This window comes from Mirounga angustirostris, unplaced genomic scaffold (assembly GCF_029215605.1).
Source record: "Mirounga angustirostris isolate CCGP_5_RB_7025 unplaced genomic scaffold, mMirAng1.0.hap1 SCAF_4, whole genome shotgun sequence".
NCBI lineage: Eukaryota > Metazoa > Chordata > Mammalia > Carnivora > Phocidae > Mirounga > Mirounga angustirostris.
Genome location: NW_026991712.1, coordinates 156,598,791 through 156,617,555, shown reverse-complemented (window position 1 = coordinate 156,617,555; position 18,765 = coordinate 156,598,791). Strand labels below are relative to the sequence as shown.

General features: G+C 55.1%; 2 protein-coding genes and 1 long non-coding RNA gene across 3 annotated transcripts; 1 reads left to right on the top strand and 2 right to left on the bottom strand.

Annotated features, from left to right (window-relative positions):
* Positions 1-2,498: 2,498 nt before the first annotated feature.
* TMEM125 (transmembrane protein 125) lies at positions 2,499-3,158 on the top strand. Its single transcript, XM_045895434.1, has one exon. It carries the CDS (start codon positions 2,499-2,501, stop codon positions 3,156-3,158), a length of 660 nt encoding a protein of 219 aa, XP_045751390.1.
* Positions 3,159-14,593: 11,435 nt separating this feature from the next.
* Positions 14,594-15,062, bottom strand: CUNH1orf210 (chromosome unknown C1orf210 homolog). The gene is made up of 2 exons (XM_045899114.1): positions 15,044-15,062; positions 14,594-14,922 (listed from the first exon to the last, which is right to left on the bottom strand). The coding sequence occupies exons 1-2, from the start codon at positions 15,060-15,062 to the stop codon at positions 14,594-14,596; spliced, it is 348 nt and encodes a 115-aa protein (XP_045755070.1).
* Positions 15,063-15,134: 72 nt separating this feature from the next.
* On the bottom strand, positions 15,135-17,654 carry LOC123858374 (uncharacterized). The gene is made up of 4 exons (XR_006794151.1): positions 17,291-17,654; positions 16,051-16,144; positions 15,312-15,364; positions 15,135-15,160 (listed from the first exon to the last, which is right to left on the bottom strand). It is a non-coding gene; the product is annotated as an uncharacterized LOC123858374 (long non-coding RNA).
* Between the last annotated feature and the right edge of the window lie 1,111 nt (positions 17,655-18,765).

Genomic DNA, 18,765 nt, shown 5'->3' with positions numbered 1-18,765 from the left:
GTGTTGGGATTTGGGGCTGAGGCAGGATTTGAGTTTGGGGCTGGGATTTGGGGGCTGAATTCAGGAACAAGAGTCAAAGTCGTGGTCTAGGGTCTAATTCCAGAATTTGGAGCCTGGGGTTGGGGTGAGGAGTTGGAGCTGAGGTTTCAAGCCAGATTTGGGGTTGGGATTTGAAGCTGGGGCTGGAATTGGATTTGGAAATGGGGCTGGGGGTTGGGGCTAAGATGTGGGGTAGGGGTTGCAGTCGGAGCTAGGAAATCTAGTTAGGGTTTGAAAGTGCAGCTGGGGTTGGGGGTTAGGCTTAGGCTGGCACTAAAACTAAGCTGGGCTTGGAGCGGGGGGGATGGGTCAGGGTCCAGGCTCTGGGGCAGATAGACAACATTCCTCCTGCTGCCCAGATCTGAGAATTGTGTTCGAGCCCTAACAGCAGCGGACAGAAGCCCCTCCTCCCTTCCTAGAAATGCCTCAGCCCGGCAGAAGGAGCTGTGCCACGTCAGCCAATCGACTCAAGCCCTGCCTAGGAAACACCTGCTGATCCTCCTCCCTCCCCACGCACACCCCCAGGGCTTACCTGGATGCAGGTTAGGCAGGTGAAGCACCTCCCCGGAAATGGAGCTGGAGTGCCGCATCTGCCTGGCCCTGCCTGCTCTGATCGGATCCAGCACTTCCAGGCTTCTTGTGAGTGCCCCATGGTCCCCTGACCCCCAACGCCCCCACATTCTCCTACTGGCTCGGTCTGAGAACCTCCACCCACCCCCAGCCTGGCCCCACTGGCCCAGCACACCTGTGCAAGCACTTCCAGACCAGTGAAGGCACAGTCCTGAGGAATGCTGGGATTGACTCCAGGTCCCCTCCTAAGGCCCCTCCCCCACCTCCCTTGGGAGCATCTGCACCTGCTCCTCCCACCCTGTGTGCTAGGCTGCCCCTTCAGAGGGGTTGTGAAGGACAGACTCATGGGGGGTGTATAGCGTGGAGGGCCATGTTCATCATATTCCTGGAACGACCCAGGACCTGCATCCTATGTGTAAAGCAGGGGTCCTATCCTGAATTGGAGGGGAGAACATTGTATTCTTTTATTTAAAAAAGCATTCTTTAGGCATCTCTGCAGGCCCTGGAATTCCCATTGGAATTTTGAAGTGGAGATGTCAAATGACTCGCCCCCATCCTTCAAGATAAATGTTATTGTCCTCACTTTTCCAATAGGGAGACTGAGGCTTTAAGAGGAGAACTCATCTGGGGCTTCTCTGACCCTCCCTTAAGCCCCTGTTCTGACTCACCCACACACCGGGCATTTATCACATATATGCACCTGCTGTAAGCTGGGTTTCCTTGAGGGCAGGGTCCACACTGCTTTATTTTGCCCAGTTTGAGTCATGTTGGCTGGCTGTTAAACGAGTAACCACTGTCAGGTCCCTCGCCCAAGTCCCATGGCTGGTAAGGACAGCAGCTGGGGTTCAAGGACAGAGCCCTCCTCCCTTTGCTCCACTTTAGAGAAATCCTAGAGGAGGAGAATGGCATGAGGGGGTTGGTGAGAGGGAGAATGGAGAAAGGAGCAGGAAGAGGGGCGTGAGTGGGGGTGATGAGGCAAGAGGCGTGGGGATGGAAGCAGGGACTATGTGGAGAGAGGTTTACAGGTGGCCTCCCTGGGACGTGCACTTCACAAGGAAGTAGGAAACATGAGAGGAGGAGTTCTGGGCTAAGATGACGAGCTTGGGTCGGGAAGTGTTGCATCAGAGATGACTAGGGAACATCAAGGTAACAATTGGCTTTGGGTCTGGAGCTTAGGAGGGAGATCCAGGTTTGGGGGAGAGAGGGATTGGGGCACCAGCAGCTGTGGATAGGAAATCAGATGAGACGTTGGGGAAGGAGAGAGTTAGGGATTAGATCCTAACCCACAGAGAAGTAGCTGCAGTCCCAAGAGAGAAGGTTCAGGGTCAGGCTGCTGGTTCCAGAAGGGTTAAGTCATAAGCCCCCTCCCTCCCCGCAACCCTCCCCCCAGGAGCCAGCGGTGACAGCTGAGGCCATGTGAGTCTGATCCTGAATGAGGCTTTATCTCTGCTCTCGGTCCCACCATCCACTGTGGCATCAGCTCCTTCGGCCAGCCGGGATGGGACAGGCAACTGAGAGAGCCAGAGAGGTCAGGGGCTGGGCCAGGGGCTTCCCCGGAGGGGTGGGGGAATGTGTTCTGTGGGGGAACTCTCCTGGGGCCATTGGAGAGGCATTCCCAAGTGGCAGTGCTGGGGAGGGGTCTGTCGGGGGACACTGGGGCGGATTCCCAGGGATCATCCCCCAGGCTCCCAGGAGAGACCATCAAGGGCGAGTGGGCTGGGGAGGTAACAAGTGTGATCCCCCCTGCAGGTGATGGTGACCATACCCTGGACTGGGAGAGGAACGGGACTCTGGGCCTCTAGCTGCCAAGCAGGTGGTGGGGGGCTCTAGGCCATGACCCGCAGCCTGTAGCCCCGACGCTGCGCTCGCCCTCTACCCCGCCCGCCGCCATGTCTGAAGGAGAGGCTCCGGCCCCGCCGGCCGGGGGGCTGCCCCCAGACATGCTGGCAGAGCAGGTAGAGCTGTGGTGGTCCCAGCAGCCGCGGCGCTCCGCGCTCTGCTTCACTGTGGCCGTGGTCCTGGTGGCGGGCTGTGGGGCGGGGGGCGTGGCACTGCTGTCCTCCACCAGCGGCCGCTCGGGCGAGTGGCGGCTGGCGACGGGCACTGTGCTCTGCCTGCTGGCCCTGCTGGTTCTGGTCAAGCAGCTGATGAGCTCGGCCGTGCAGGACATGAACTGCATCCGCCAGCCCCAGCACGTGGCCCTGCTGCGGAGCGGGGGAGGGGCCGATGCCCTCGTGGTGCTGCTCAGCGGCCTGGTGGTGCTGGTCACCGGCCTGACCCTGGCTGGGCTGGCGGCCGCCCCTGCCCCGGCGCGGCCACTGGCCGCTATGCTGTCGGTGGGCATCGGCCTGGCTGCCTCGGGCTCGCTTTTGCTGCTGGGCTTGCTGCTCTATCAGGTGGGCGTGCATGGACACTGTCCCCCTCGCCCTGCGGCCGCCCCCTCCAGCCACGGCGACCACAGGGGCAACGGCGGCATCTTCAGCATCTCAGGCCAGCTGTCTGCCGGCCAGCGTCACGAGACCACATCCAGCATCGCCAGCCTCATCTGACCGAATTCCCCTTTTCGGCCACCTGCCTCTGCGGCCACAGAGCTGCGCCGGGGTGTGAGCGGGCGTGAGCGGGGGTGTGCTTGCACGTACATGTGCAGAAGAGTGTGTGTGAGTATGTACGTCTCCCCAGGACTTGTGCTGGGGGACCACGTGTCCCCATGCCACAGGAAGGCGTGGGGTGTCTCCGCAGAACTGGGGGTCTGTGACCATGGAACGGTCAGTCTACCTGTCCCTCTCGAGTCCCTGAAGATTCTTGGCCCCTATTCCCAACACCCCTCAGATGCCACCCTGCCTTGTGACACCTATCAGGGACTTCCCAGGAGTGACTGTTACCTGCCTAGCCCGGAGACCATCCCGGTGGCTCTTCACTGAGGAGAGTAACTGGTGACAAAGTGGACAAAGTGACAAAAAACATCGACGGGCTCCACAATGTGCCAGGACTGGACTGGAACCCCCTCCGCCCATCTACCACTCACCAGCTGGGGGCCTGGGGCAAGTGACTTAACTTCGCTGAGCTTCAGTTTCTGGAGAGTCACAGTCGTGGTCATGGAAATCGGTCGTGAGGGCCACATGCCATCGTGTATGGAAGGACCAGGCACATGGCAGGTGTGCAATAAAAGTGGTGGCCGCTGTCATTGTGATTGTCTGTCCCTCGCCATCTCACCTAGAGACCTTCCCTCCCCCTCCCCTTGCCCACCCCCAACAACTACCCTTCTCCAGGGAACACTGTGCCTCTCGCAAGCTGACAAAAGGTGCTGTGTCCCCAGTCAGGCCTGTGGTTTCTCCTCATAGGTACTGCGGAGGCAAGCTGGGGTGAGTGGATGCTTCCCTTCAGGAAGGTGGTGGGTTTCTGGTCCCAGGGAGCGGGCTGTAGAGAGGAGTGTGGCCCGAGTACTTCACATTTGCTCCTGCACTGGTTCAAGATAAAGCCTGAAGCACTGGGGTTTTATCAGCTGGTTTCTCTGGAGGCTGCAGCTCCCTACCCCACCTCTAGGACCAGAACATCTTGACCCCTGTAGTTGCTGCACCGGGGGCCTTCCTCTGCACACCACCCCCGCCCGCCCCCCAGGCAAGGGAGGGTTGTGTGAAACCCCCGTGGGCTGTAAGAGTCACTTCCTGCTTGGGGTCAGCCCTGGAAGGGATCGCCCTTCTGCAGCGCAGAACTTCCTGGGTGGCAAAGATCACCTCCCAACGTTAGTTTCATCACTCCTGCTTCTCAGGGTCAGATGCCTCGCAGCCGGGCCAGGGCCCCAAGAGAGGCAGGGACACCAGACGGGCCTCCAGGGGGCGCTAAGCATAGAGCTACATGTGCTCTGATGGGAGAAAATTGCTTTCAGGGGCCAAGATCTAGGGGCCCTCCTGGAGAAAACGCTGAGCTGATGGATGAGGGAAGGGCGTTGCCAGCCGAGGAGGAAGCCAGGTGAGCGGAAACAAGAGGCCATGTCCGGGAGCACGGGGACAGCAGAACCTTTCCCCGGGAACTATGGCATCTCAGACCCCACATATTCAACATCCCATCCCCCTCATCCTCATCCTGAACCATCTCCTCGTCTCACCTGGGGGCTGTGGCCTTCACCCAGCACCCAGGTTAGAAAGCTCGGCGTGGTCCCAGACAGCACCCTCGCTCCCTCCTTATCCGGTGTCCAGTGACCACATCACCACCTGTGGACTCCCCCACACATGTGCATGGGGTGCTCAGCTCTCCAGGCTCACTCCCAGTGCCCTCCCCATCTCTGCCAGATTTGTGCAGCCTCCCCTCGGCCTCCCTGCTTTTGCTCTTTTCTTCTTCAGTTTACCTCCCTCCCAACCCCAACACACACACTTGAGCCACAGTGACTATTAGGGGAGGTGATGGGGTTGGGGGAATGTAACCGCCAGGTGACCCGTGAGCTGGACCCAGGCGATGGGAGGCTCCTCACCCCTTCTCCTGTCCTTGAAATGCGTGTCCTGCTTGCCTCTCTGGCTCCTAGAAGCTGCCCCAAGGATACAGCCTTGAGACAGTGGTGTCGTGGTGAGACCATCTGGATGGTACAAGAGACTGAACCCAGTGAAGGCCTCTGTATAAACTCTTACGGTCTGACAGGCAGGTGCAGAGATCTTGTCTTGTAGCCACCCAGGAAAAGCCCCATAAGTAAGTTCCCTTGCCCATTACACCTGCCAGCCACCGATCTGGAGTGGCCTGTCTCCGTCCCTGGTCTCTTCCTGCCCTCCACGTACGAGGTCCAGTTTCAGACTATACCTGGGAAGCTCCAGGTGGCAACCCAGTGCTGTCCTAAAACGGACTTACGTTCAGGTCCTTCCCTGATCCCCCACGGCATGCAGACTAATATGCAGGCTCCCTGACATAATTTGGCCTCCCTCACACCTCAAAGCAGCCCATGAGCCAGCCCCACGGAACTGCTGTGACCTCCCCATGTTCTCTCACTTCTCCCAGCGTTTGTTTCTCCTCCTTGCCTTCATACCCTTCGAGACCCAATTCTCTAGGCATCTTCCCCAACCCTGTCCCCCCAAACTAATGAGTTGCCCATTTTCTATGCCGGGCCCCACAACTGTAGACACCAGTCTGCAGTTCTTTCCCTGTGTGCCTGTCTCCTGAATCAGGATTGGGGTGTTGCTCATCTGCATATCCTTTGTTCCCAAGGTGGGCCTGACACATAGTAGGAGCTTTACTGGATGAATGAATTACTCAGCTTGGTCAGATGGCAATAGGTATGCGAGGATCAGGGAGAGACCTACCCAGAATGGGATGGGTCGGGAACTTGGGCCACTGTCCACTGTTGGCCCAGAATCTTTCTGCCCCCAAATTCTCACTCTTCCAGGGCTCCCATTCTCAACAACTCCAGGGCCATCAGAGGACCATAGACTGCCTCTCCATCCTGTAATATGGGGAGAAATCCTGTTTCTTTTCATCTGAGACAGGGTTAGACTCTTTCACGATATTTCTTTTAAAAAACTAAAGGAAGGGTGCCTGGCTGGCTCAGTTGGTGGACCCTGCGACTCTTGATCTTGGGGTCATGAGTTTGAGCCCCACGTTGAGCCTAGAGATTACTTTTAAAAACCCAAACAAGGGGCAGAAGGTTTGTTTGAGAAAAACAAACAAATAAAATGCTACAACAAAAACAAAAAAACGAAAGGAAAATAGAAACACAGGCCTAGAGAAAGGGGAGGGGATGAGTCCTATCGCACAAATGTCCGAATAAGCAGCCATTGCCGACAAGGCCCATGTTGAGCTCTCCTGGGAAGGATGCCAGATGAAGAATATGGCCCTTGCCCCCGAGGGCCGTTCTAAAGGGCAGTGGAAACCTCCACACCCAGCTATAATGTGGGTCTGAGCAGGAGCTGGGTCGAGGCACAGGCAGGGCAGAAATGCTTCTGCAATCACTAAAGCTGACTTCCCACAACCTCCCACCTCCAGCTTGTTTGCTCAGAGCATCTCTCTAAATCCCATCTCGGTCCATGCTGCAACCAGACATCCACTGGCCCCTCCTGTCTTCCCTCCCCCTACTGTCTTCATCTCCCTTCTGGTTAAGATCCCATGGCCCATCATTTCACCCATTCCTTGACAGAGTCCTCAACTCCTTAGCCCCCCTCTCCCCGTCCTTTGGTCCCACTGCCCCAGCAAATCCCCCTCCTTGGATGAATCCACCCACGGTGGATTATTATGCTCACGGTGAGCGGTTATTAGAGAAATCCGCACGGCCAGGCCGCCTGGTGTCACCATGAATTCCTCGTCACCCATCTCAGCTGGGCTGCCATTCTACTCATCAGTTCCACTGTGCTTCCCTGGTCAGCTCCTGCTTCCACAGCGGCGGCCCCTAAGTTCTCTCCATGGCCTTCAACCCCAGCAACCCCCCCCCCCCCCCCCGCAGGCTTGGCCTCCCTGTCCCGAGAAAATGAGTCATGTAGCGGGAAGCCTTCACCTTGCTCCTACCAAATAGCTCCACTTTTACTCGCATCTGTGGAATGGCCTTGTCGGCCCAGCTGAGGAATTTGGACTTTGTCCTCAGGACAATGAGAAGCATGGAAAGCTTTTAATGAGGAAAGTACTCTGGCCAGAACAGGATTTGGGACCAGCTGGCTGCAGAGCCAGGAATTGACTTTAGGAGTAAACGAATCCGAAGAAACATCCAATCAATCCCAGAAGGGCCATTTCCGCTGGCCCCTGAGGGATGAGAAGCAGATGGCCAAACTAGAGAGATGGAGAAGAAAGACTACCCCAGAAAGAAGGAAGAGCAGACGGAGGGTCCAGAGATGAGAGAACTTGGCTCCTTCAAGGAAACAGAGGGTTTGTGTGGCCGGAACTGGAGCATTCACCGGCAAGAGGCAAGGGGTGCAGCCAGGGAGGAGCCCTGGGCCAGTCCCAGGCTTCAGAGGCTCCATAGTAGGTGGCACCATTTCTTAAGGTGAAGAGGAAGCCGGTGAAGGATTCTCAGCAGGGGAATGGCCTGGTCCGAATTGTGTTTTAGGACAATCATTCTGCCTGCAGCATAGAGAATTAACTGGGAGGGGCAAAAATAGGGAGAGAGGAATCCTTCGGTTGATGAGAGCATCTCCAGATGCGAAATGATGGCCGCCCAGACAAAGGGGTGGCTGTCAGGACAGAGCCAAACACAACAGAGCTGATGGACGTTCGGAGGGTGGGACCAACCTGTCTTGGCGATTGAGGAGCTTTTTAAGCTGGGAGAGATGTGATGGGTTGATAGAATGTTGATAGAACAAGAGGGTTAAGACAGAAGGCAGAGAAGAGGCTGTTCTTAAAGTCCCCAAGTGGAGAGGCAGGGAGGGTGGCTGCAGGGCACGCACCGGAGGCCTTGGGCTTAGGATGCCACTGTGATAGGAGAAAAGAAAGAATGCAAACCAGGGAAGTTTGGAGCAGGGAGTGGAGGGAGGCCCTGGCCAACAGCTACTCTCCCTGCGACGCAGAGGCCGTTTTAAAGAGCTGCTGTGGAGGAGAGGTGAATCTAGCCAAGGAAACAGCAAGGTTGCCGGAAGCCTGGAGAGCCCCTGGGAGGCTGGGCACCAGGCATTAACACAGGCTTTTTGCAACAGCGTACAGAGGCCAAGATGCAGGCCTGGGGGACAATGGGGCAGGTAAGGGGAGGATGTTAGCGAAACGTTGACCTAATGGACCCTGAAATCTAAGCTGGTATTGGGTAAAAAGCAAAGCGAAGCAAGAGCTGATGGAGAGACCGGGGAGGTCCCCATTGGGCAGCAGGGGAGGTAGAGAGAGGCACTTGCCACAGGTTCCTCCTGGGCTCAAGAGTCACATTCCAGGTTCGCAGCCGTGTCACCTGGACAGATACTGGAAGAACATGTTCCAGAAACTTATGATCTGTTCCAATCTGGGTGGTTCTTACATTATATCCAGTTACATCCCACGTGAGACCTCAGGCCTTCTGGGGACACTCAGTTGTCTAGAGGAGCTTCCTCCAGGCCTCAGGGGACCAACACATGCCCCCTCACGCTCAGCTGTCTGCACGCCGATGGGGGCTGCCTTCTCGACTGTTGCCCAGGACCTGTGAGGCTCCTCTGGGCATAGCCATGCAAGTCAGCCCCAGGGACTGGCTTGCAGCATACCACTTCTGCCCTCGCAGCCTGCCCTTCCAAACCTGGAGCTTGCGCCCTGACACTTCTCAGCTCCCATTCACTCGGGGGAGGGGGGTGCCAATCCCGGGCAGGATGGGGGCAAGTCCAAATACCAAGAGGTTCCTTCTCTAGATCTGTTTTATCGGTACTCTGGGGTGAGATCACGGCATTGTTGCTGAGTGAAGCAGGCAAGCTGCAGTTAACTTGTTTGTGCCTCAACTTCTCAGTCTGTAAAATGGGGGTGCCTGCCCAGCAGGGCAGTTGATCTTACTGTTATTATATTCTACACTATCAGAGATTCTAATTCAAGTCCTTTGCTGCCCTCACTGGATTTTCTTTTCTTTCTTTCTTTTTTTCCCTTAAGATTTTATTTATGGGGCGCCTGGGTGGCTCACTCGGTTAAGCATCTGCCTTCGGCTCAGGTCATGATCCCAGGGTCCTGGGACCAAGCCCCGCTTCGGGGTCCCTGCTCAGCAGTGAGTCTGTTTCTCCCTCTCCCTCTGCCGCTCCCCCTGCTTATGCGCACTCTCTCTCTCAAATAAATAAAATATATATAAAAAAAGATTTTATTTATTTGAGAGTATGTATGTGTGTGCATGGCGGGGGGGGGGAGGGGGAGGAGCAGAGGGGGAGAGAGGGTGGGAGAGGAAAGAATGTTAAGGAAACTCCGCACTGAGCACAGAGCCTGAGGTGGGGCTCAATCTCACAACCCTGAGAGCATGACCTGAGCCAAAATCAAGAGTCGGAGGCCCAACCAACTGAGCCACCCAGGTGCCCCAGATCTTCTGACCTGAGTCCTGGGAAACAGACACAGTCAAATCTCCAGCCCAGAGTGAATGAGGAGGAAGGAAGCTTGGCAAGCTTCCGCCCTCAGGATGAAGACTGCCCCCCTGCTGTAGGGAGCTAGCCCTGAGGGTACCCAGAGGGGTTTGGCTAACACTTGCTGTATTCTACAGGCTAGGGTACAGAGGGCCAGGGGCAGAGGCAGGCTGGGGCCAGGGCCTGAAGCCAGGGGAGGGAGGACAGAGAGAGGTCTGGCTGAGTCCCAGGCCTCCCACGATTCTAGCATCACTGGGCCTTTGAACCTGTGGACCCAAATCACACTCCCTCTTTGTGCATGGGGCCAAGCATGCAGAGCACAGTGGAAACCCCTCCTCAGAGGAATCCAGGAAAGCCTCTCAGGACAGGGTCCAAGGTTCCTATGACCTTAGTTAGGGGCCTGCTCAGCCAGGCATAACACCCACAGCAGGTTCTGGGAGGAAGCTCTCCCTGCTGCCCCTTGCTGGGTGCTGGGCTCAGGAAAAACAAGCCCTTACCTTCCCTGGATCCTTCAGAGGTTCTGACTCAGGTCCCGAAGAATATGTGACCATGGGGACAGCTGAGCTGCTCTCTGGCCCAGAACTCAGGCAGGACAGCCCCTCTAGGTAGGCACTGAGGGGACATAAGGGCAGGGAACAGGCCCTGCTGCGTTCCCAGCGGCTCTTCGCTTGCTCAGGACGTGCCCTCAGCCCCTTAGTTCTGCTACTCAAGGTCCTTCTCAAGGTCTTGGGCTGGGGCAGCCTATGCTGCTGTTCCAGACACAGGGACTTTCCAGGCCTGCGAGGGTCAGACTGTCTCTGGACTCAGGAACAACGGCCGGGGTTGGGGACAAGTGCACTGGGCTCCCCTGTCATGTCCTCCTCTGCTGATAAGCCTTTAGATGTCAGTGTTCCCCTAGTTAGTCCTCTGTACCTCCTCCACTCCACACAGGCCCCCTGATCTTATTCACTCCTGGGTCTCAGGGACCCCACTGCAGACTAGTCCCAAACCCACACCTGCAGGCCGGACTTCTCCCAGGTGAATCCAGCTGTCCCCGGGCACTTCCCCCTGGAAATCGCGCATCAAACATTGAATCCTTGTTCCCTCAAAGCCGGCCCCTCCCCAGGTTGCCCAGCCACCCAACCAGAAACCAGGGCGACTTCATTGCCTCCTTCCTACTCCCCACATCTGGCAGCAGCAAGCCTGCCACCCCTTCCTTCCCTGTGTCTCTGGAATCTCTCTGTTCCCTGCCATACCTTAGGCAGATCGTATCACCTCCCTCTGGGTCTCTCCCTTCCGACCCATTGCACAGCATCCAGAATGACTTTTCTATCATGATTACATCATTCCTTGACCAAAAAAGTCCACAGATGAGCCTCAGCTGCTCTCATATTGAAATGCAAGCTATCTTGGCACCAAAGCCCTAGCTGATCTGGTCCACCCTTCAGCTTCACCCCCGCCTAGGGCACCCCTCGACCCTACACTACAGCCCAACTTGACCTGCCTTTTTCTCAAGCTCCTCCCTATATCAGTCCTGCCCTCACCTTCCTTCTGTGCTGGCTCTTTTCTCAAAGGCTAGCACTGCATCCAATGGGCATATGCAGGGTGGCCACCTGATTCATGATGACTTCCCCTTGTCTGGGAATGACCTGCAACAAATAGGCAGGCTCCCCAAATCACATTTGCACTACAGGAGCCTGCCACCATTCATAGCTGGTTGGACTAGTGGTGGATACTTGACCCAAACTGGGCTGATGACATTCTGTCACCTGAGTACTTAAAACTTGGAATCAAGAACTCGGGGGTCTCAGGTATGGAGTCTCATTAATGCCCACAAGTGACATAAGAGTACGTTCCTGTCCTCAGGCTGCTGGAGCCACCTGCTTCCTGCCCTCCTGAGTCAGCTGTCCCTTTAATTCTCTTCCCATTGCTTTCGACCAAAAGCTTAACTTTCTCCCTTCTTAAAACTGCCTCCCTTGCTTAGATTATTTGGTTTTTTTGGTATTGAGTTGTATAAGTTCTTTTTTTTAAAGATTTTATTTATTTATTTGAGAGAGAGAATGACATAGAGATAGCATGAGAGGGGGGAGGGTCAGAGGGAGAAGCAGACTCCCTGCCGAGCAGGGAGCCCGATGCGGGACTCGATCCCGGGACTCCAGGACCATGACCTGAGCCGAAGGCAGTCGCTTAACCAACTGAGCCACCCAGGTGCCCCTATTTATTTTCTTTTTAAAAAAATTTTTTATTTATTTACTTGAGAGAGAGAGAGGGAGAGAGCACAAGCAGGAGGAGAGGCAGAGAGAGAGAAGCAGACACACCGCTGAGCGGGGAGCCTGAAGTGGAGGCTTGAGCCCAGGACCCTGGGATCGTGACCTGAGCCGAAGGCAGTCGCTTAACCAACTGAGCCACCAGGTGCCCGAGTTGTATAAGTTCTTTATACATTTTGGATACAAACCCTTTATGGGATATGTCATTTGCAAATCTCTTTTCCCACTCAGCAGGTTGTCTTTTAGTTTTACAGAAGACACGAACAGACATTTCTCCAAAGAAGACATACAGATGGCCAATAGACGCATGAAAAGATGCTCAACAGGGGCACCTGGGTGGCTCAGTTGTTAAGCATCTGCCTTCGGCTCAGGTCATGATCCCAGGGTCCTGGGATCGAGTCCCACATTGGGCTCCCTGCTCGGCAGGAAGCCTGCTTCTCGCTCTCCCACTCCCCCTGCTTGTGTTCCTGCTCTCGCTGTCTCTCTGTCAAATAAATAAATAAAATCTTTTAAAAAAAACAAAAAAAAAAACTGGCTTCTAAAAAAAAAAAAAGAAAAGAAAAAGATGCTCAACATCACTCAATATCAGGAAAATGCAAATCAAAGCCACAATGAGCTATCACCTCACACCGGTCAGAATGGCTAAAATCAATGACACAAGAGGATATGGAGAATGGGAGAAAGAGAAACCCTTGTGCACTGTTGGTGAGAACACAAATTGATGCAGCCACTCTGGAAAACAGTATGGAGGTTCCTGAAAAAATGTAAAAAAGAACTAGCCTACAACCCAGTATTCACACTACTGGGTGTTTATTTACCCAACGAATTCAAAAGGGTACGTGTACCCCTATGTTTATTGCAGCATTATTTACAATAGACAAATTATGGAAGCAACCTGAGTGTCCATCAGTAGATGAATGGATAAAGAAGAAGTGACACACACACACATATAATGGAATATTATTCAGCTGATTATTCAGTTCTAAAAAAGAAATCTTGCCATTTGCAATGACAAGGAGAGATCTAGAGAGCATAATGCTAAGCAAAATAAGTCAGTCAGATAAAGACAAATAGCATATGATTTCACTCATACACAAAATTTAAGAAACAAATGAACAAAGGGAGAAAAAAGAGAAACCAAAAGACAACTCTTAACTACAGAGAACAAACTGATGGTGACCAGAGGGGAGGGGGGCAGGGGGATGGGTGAAATAGGGGATGGGGATTAAGAGGACACTTGTCATGATGAGCACCAAGTAACGTATGGAATTGTTGAATCACACATACACCCCAAAACAGCATCCCTTGCCCCAGTCTCCCCACCAGCAAGGATGAGCCTGCCCTCCTCCTCTTCATCAAACTCTTGAGAAAGTCTCCCACATTCAACTCACTCCCTCACCTTTCAACTCCTCACTACTCAGCCTGCAGTAATGAAACAAATGTGACAAATATTTATTTAGCATCCACCTTGCACAAGAATGAGGACACAGAATGAGACACGGCCTGTGGCTTCAGAGAGTTCACAGTCTAGCCCTGAAGATAGGCACAGTAAGGGGGCTGTGCAAACTCCAATACAGATTAAAATCCACCGCCATGGCCAGAGAAGGGAAGAGGAACTCACAGGGTGCAGTGAGAGGGAGGGCTCACGAGAGGCGTCCTGGGGGAAGGGATGCATGAGCCGTGTCTTCCAGCTAGGAGTGACAAGGAACATTTTTTTTTTTAAGATTTTATCTATTTATTTGAGAGAGAGAAAGCGAGAGAGATAACAGAGGGAGAAGGAGAAGCAGACTCGCTGCTGACTGAGCAGGGAGCCCGATGCGGGCCTCGATCCCAGGACCCTGAGATCATGACCTGAGCCAAAGGCAAATGCTTAACCGACTGAGCCACCCAGGCGCCCCGACAAGGAACACTTTAATGCACAAGTCCCAATTCAGGAAAATAAAAATTAGTGACTCCTTTTTACTTTCATTTAAAATGAAAATAGATTTATTACTACCTGTGAAAAATGTCATATAACCATTTAGATTACTTACTTTATTGAAAAAATTTCAATAAGAAACTTGGCACACTGGTTTTCACCAGCTCAACTGTTATCATCCTGGCACACCAGAAATGCCGGCAGGTAGGCAGGCCAGAGGGACTCTATTGGCCAGGGATTTTCATCACTGTCGTAGAGGATTTTTTTTTTAAGATTTATGTATTTATTTGAGAGAGAGAGAGTGTGTGCGTGTGCATGAGCAGGGGGAGGAGCAGACAGACAAAGAGAAACCTCAGCGGGGAGCCCGATGCAGGGCTCAGTCCCAGGACCCTGAGATCATGACCTGAGCAGAAATCAAGAGCCAGCCGCTCGACCAAGTGAGTCCCCTCCCCCACCACCGGGGGACAGAGGATTTGAGAGAACAGAAGGGCAGTGTAGGCCGGGTTGAGAGTGTGAGCAAAAAGGGCATGGAGAAACACCATGAGGGAGAAGAGGAATAACAAATAATTCGTTTAGTAGGGAGTGAGGTTGGGAAAGTGAACCAAGAGGCTGAAAGAGGCCTTATTCCCCTAGCCAGGCCCTTGGTAGTTGTCCTGAGAACAGCAGGGAGCCATTGAGGGTTACCGAGCGAGAGAGGGTTTGTCCCTTTAGTACCTAGCGTCAGGGAAGGGAGGGTTGCTCTACCCCTGGTTAGCCCTGAAGCCCTAGATCCCTCTCTCCCTGAGGCTTGTGGCCCCTCTGTAGTATCCACTATCCTTAAGTTGTCAGGTATGGGCGGGGGGTGGAGGGGGTCTAAAGACTGGGGCTCAGAAGGAAAAGTTGTCCCTGCTACCCTCAGTCCCCAGCCCGCCAGTGCCAGGCTGAATGTAATTGTCCTCGATGAAGCCGTCGTCGTCGTCCTCGTCACCCACCTCCGGGCAGACCACCTTGGCCGTCCTGGGCAGCGGGCGGTGCCGGTAGCTGGCCCGGTACTTGCGGCAGAGGTGGCATTTGGCAGCAAGAGCAATGAGGAGGGAGAGGACCACAGCCCCCAGGATGACCCCTACCAGCGCAGGCCATGCCCGGGCCCCAGTGCCCGGTCCAGGGGACACAGCTGATGCTGCTGGGAGCTCTGAGGGCCCCGGCCCCACGGTGGCTGCAGAGGGAGGGACAGCATTATGGATGGGGGCCCCAGATGGGTTCCCTGGGGAAACCAAAAGGTGTGGAGACAGGGTCCTTCCCCCAACCCCCCTCCTCGGCCTCCTTCCCAAACTCACTTTGGTTTGCCTCACTCATGGAGGGGCCTGAAGACACCGGTGAGCCTCGGCTTCTGCCAGAAGAGCCTGAGCGCCACAGAAACCCCCAGATGCCAGGCAGCCCTGGAGGCCAGAGTCCTAGAAGATACACATACAAGTGGGTGTCCAGGGAGCACAGGTGCACATTCCCCGGGGCACACGCACGGCCACATTCGGGCGCTGCACAAACTCTGGACACTGGACGACTGACCATAACCAGTTGTGCACAAAAGAGAAATGAGCTGTGTACCTGGAAATTGGCTATTTGTAAGGGAACACCGTGGGGTCCGGCTCTGCAAGCCCCTGAAAAAAATGCAGGAACTTACTCAACACTGTGTCTGATTTAGGCACCAGGCAATGGGCTCACAGACCCCTCTAATGTGGGTATCAACATTATCCCCTCTCTGTAGATGAGGAGTCTGAGGCCCAGAGGGTGAACTAACTCAGCCCAAGTCCCAGGACTTGAACCCAGGTCTCTGAAACCAGGGCCCAGAGCCCAGTCTGCTACACTGCTTGGTAGGCTGAGGATGGGAAGGGGGGCAGAGGCGGTTCTGGTTCCCAGGGGTTGGACAACAGCAATCGCTCAGAGCTAATGAACCAAAGTAGAGACCACATGTGGAGGAGAGTGCCAGTCCCTACCCAGGCAGGGGGCCCCACTCCTCCTCAGTCAGGAGCTCCTGCACCCCACCTTGACCCTCAGCTCTTCAGACACATGGCTTGTCCATCGACCTCCGTCTGCCCCCAGAGGGAGGCAGTATTCAGGGAGTAGCCAAATGCAGATCACCTCGATCAGGAAATTATCTGGATAAGAACCCCTAGGGCTAGGGAGGAGCAAGAGGGAGCACCTGAATTAAGGGAGTATCTGGAGGAAGATCATCTAGGCTTGGGAATACCAGGAGGAGGAACGCCTGAGTCAGAGGAAGGCCTGGGGGAGCAACACCTGAATCTGAAGAGTATCTAGAGGAAGAGCACCTAGGTTAGGGAAGTACCTGTCAGAGGGACGCCTAGGACTGGAGATAATGTGCAGGTGGAGCACCTGAATCAGAGGAGTACTGCGGAGGAGTATCCAGGCTGGGAAAGCACCTAGGAGAGAAGCATCTAGTTTAGGGGAGTACCTCCCATATTCTTTAATACTGATATCTTCATGAAACCCTCCCTCCTCTCCTCCAACCCGTCACTAAGCCCCATCAGTTCTTCCTGGAACTAAATATCTCTGCAATGGCTCTGCCCCTCCCCTGCACCCACTGGCCACTGCCCCATCCAAGCCACCTTCATCCTATTCCTCGACTCCTACATGACCTCCTAATCCATCTTTCCCCACCTCCAGTCCATTCCCCAGAGTGATGGGCCTAAAGCCCAAATCTGACCCCATTACTCCTAAAAATTCTTCCAGAGCTCCCCAGGCCCTAAGGGCTGCACATAGATTCCTCAGCATGTTCTTCCAGTCCCCACAGCCCAGCACAGGGGCCTCGGGCCAAACTAGGCCTCTTGTCCACAGTTCCCTCCCCGTGCTACACACACACACACACACATACACACACACACCCCTCCCAGCTCACCTTCCCTCTTGTTTCCCAGCCACCCCCTCCTCGGGATTTTGAGTTCCCTATCCCTCCAGGTGAAATCAGACCATATCTGCCTGTGAGGTTGTCCCAGGACCCCCTTGGAGGACCCCTTCCCTGGCCTACACAGGCAACTATCCAGCAGAAGTGGCCAGGTACTAGATGGGCAGCTGCCTGGGGCCAACGCCTGGGCTGGTTAATGTGTGCCCTGGTGCTGGCAGAGAGCTTGGTGCTCAGCTGCTCAGGGCAGGTAACAGAGGAGGATGGGGGAGCTGGAGAGTGAAGGGGGGGCGTCAGAAAGGAGAGCTCAATCACTCATTCACTCACTGGGTGCCTACTCCAGGCCCCAATAGGCACTGGATCCTCAGAAAAATCAGATTTTAAATGGAAATGAATTGTATTCAAATTGATGTCTCTAAGATTTTACTCCTACTCCTTTCCTGCCTGCCCTGTCCCTGTGAATTCTTGTCAAGGACACACACCCCCACAGGCTGTCACCCTACCCCCACAGGTCACATCTCTTCCACCGACAAACACACACCCTCTGATCTCACAGACATACGCACCCCACCCTGATTTGGGGCTCCTTTTAAAGCTCCCAGGAGCCCTCAGGGATCTGTGGGATCCCCCTCCCAGGCCCCCCAATGTCTTCCCCTCTGCTCCCCACCTGCAGGAACTGTGCACAGTCCAAGGAGGAAGCTTCCGGCTGGGGCGGGCAGAACCTGGACAGGTGGGTGGGCCGGAGCTGCCGCTTGACTCACCTGGGGACGCCGCAGGCAGGCGGGGCCTAATCCGCAGGTGAGGGCGGAGGGCCGGGCAGCAGGCAACGCCTCCAATCAGGAGAACTAAGAACACTTCTTGCCAAGCTTTTGCGGTGATCTTCTGGCGCAGGCCCCACCCCCACCCCCAGCGCCGTGTGGGAAGTTGGTGGGGGGGGTGGCCTTGCGGCTGGGATCCAGAGAGGAGTTCAGGAAGCCCTAGAAGGGACAGGCAGACATCTCAACAGGCAACTGCTCGGGCTGAGGGCCCTGATAAGCTAGTGAATTTCCTATGACAGGTACAAAGTCCAGAGTTGAAGCGGAGTTTTGCAGGCCCTGGAAGGCGGTGGGCCAGAACTGGAGGGGAGGAAGAGAGAGTTCTTCCCGGGCAAAGCCACAGGGACCAAGAACACTCAAAATTGCCTGCAAAAATGTTTGTGAGCCCTCGCGGGGTGGGGGTGGGGGGGCGGATGTGGAGGTCAATGGGGAGTGTATCTGTGCCCTTGGGGGTTTATTGTGTGCCTAGGTGTCTACCAGGATAGAGGCTTCTAGCCTTTATCTGGATCTCAAGGATCCTGGGAGCCCACAGAGCTAAGCTCTGAACCTTTCCCTATTGCCTTACTCCTCTTCCCCAAGCCTAGTGCCTCCTTGCTCTTTAAGACCCAGCTCAGGAGTCACCTTCCAAGAGCATTTGGTCCTCCCGGACTAGCCCCGCCTTCCCCCTGCAAGCTCCACCTTCTAGCCCAGAGCACCCTCCGGGCAGACCTCCCACCTTCCCACTGCAGTTTTACAGTGGGGCCAGGTGGAAGGAGTTTCACAGTGGGGCCGGGTTCTGACAGCAGGCCCCTGACATAGGGCAGGTTCTCAGTAAATATTGAAAGGAGGAAGTGTTATGAACTAAGCCATGCAGGCACAAGAATTCACAGGGAGCCACAGGGTACAGCCTGAGCAAGGGCTGCCCCCAGGGCTTGTCATTGCGGGGGGGAGGGGGGGGCCGGGAGAACCTGCAGGACCTTGACTATCTTAGCATGGAGTTGAACTCCTACTGTCAATGGCCCCTTCCGAACTCTCCTGCCTTGTCCGTCACCTACCCCGCACACTGCGCCAGCCACGCCAGACGGCTCTCTATTCCTAGGACCCAGCATGCTTGCCCCTCCCAGGCTTTGCATGTGCCCTTCCTGGGACCCCAACCCTTCCCTCCAGCCCCACCCCCCACCTGTCCATCTCCCACCCGGCTGATTATTCCTCCCAGGCCAATTCATCACTCAGGCCCCAGCTCCAGTGCCTCTTTATCTAGACCAGCCCTCCCTGACATGCCCTTGTCTGGGTCCCTCCTCCCCTCCTCTGGGCCCCGAAGACCCTGGCCCTTCTCCCAGCTAGCACT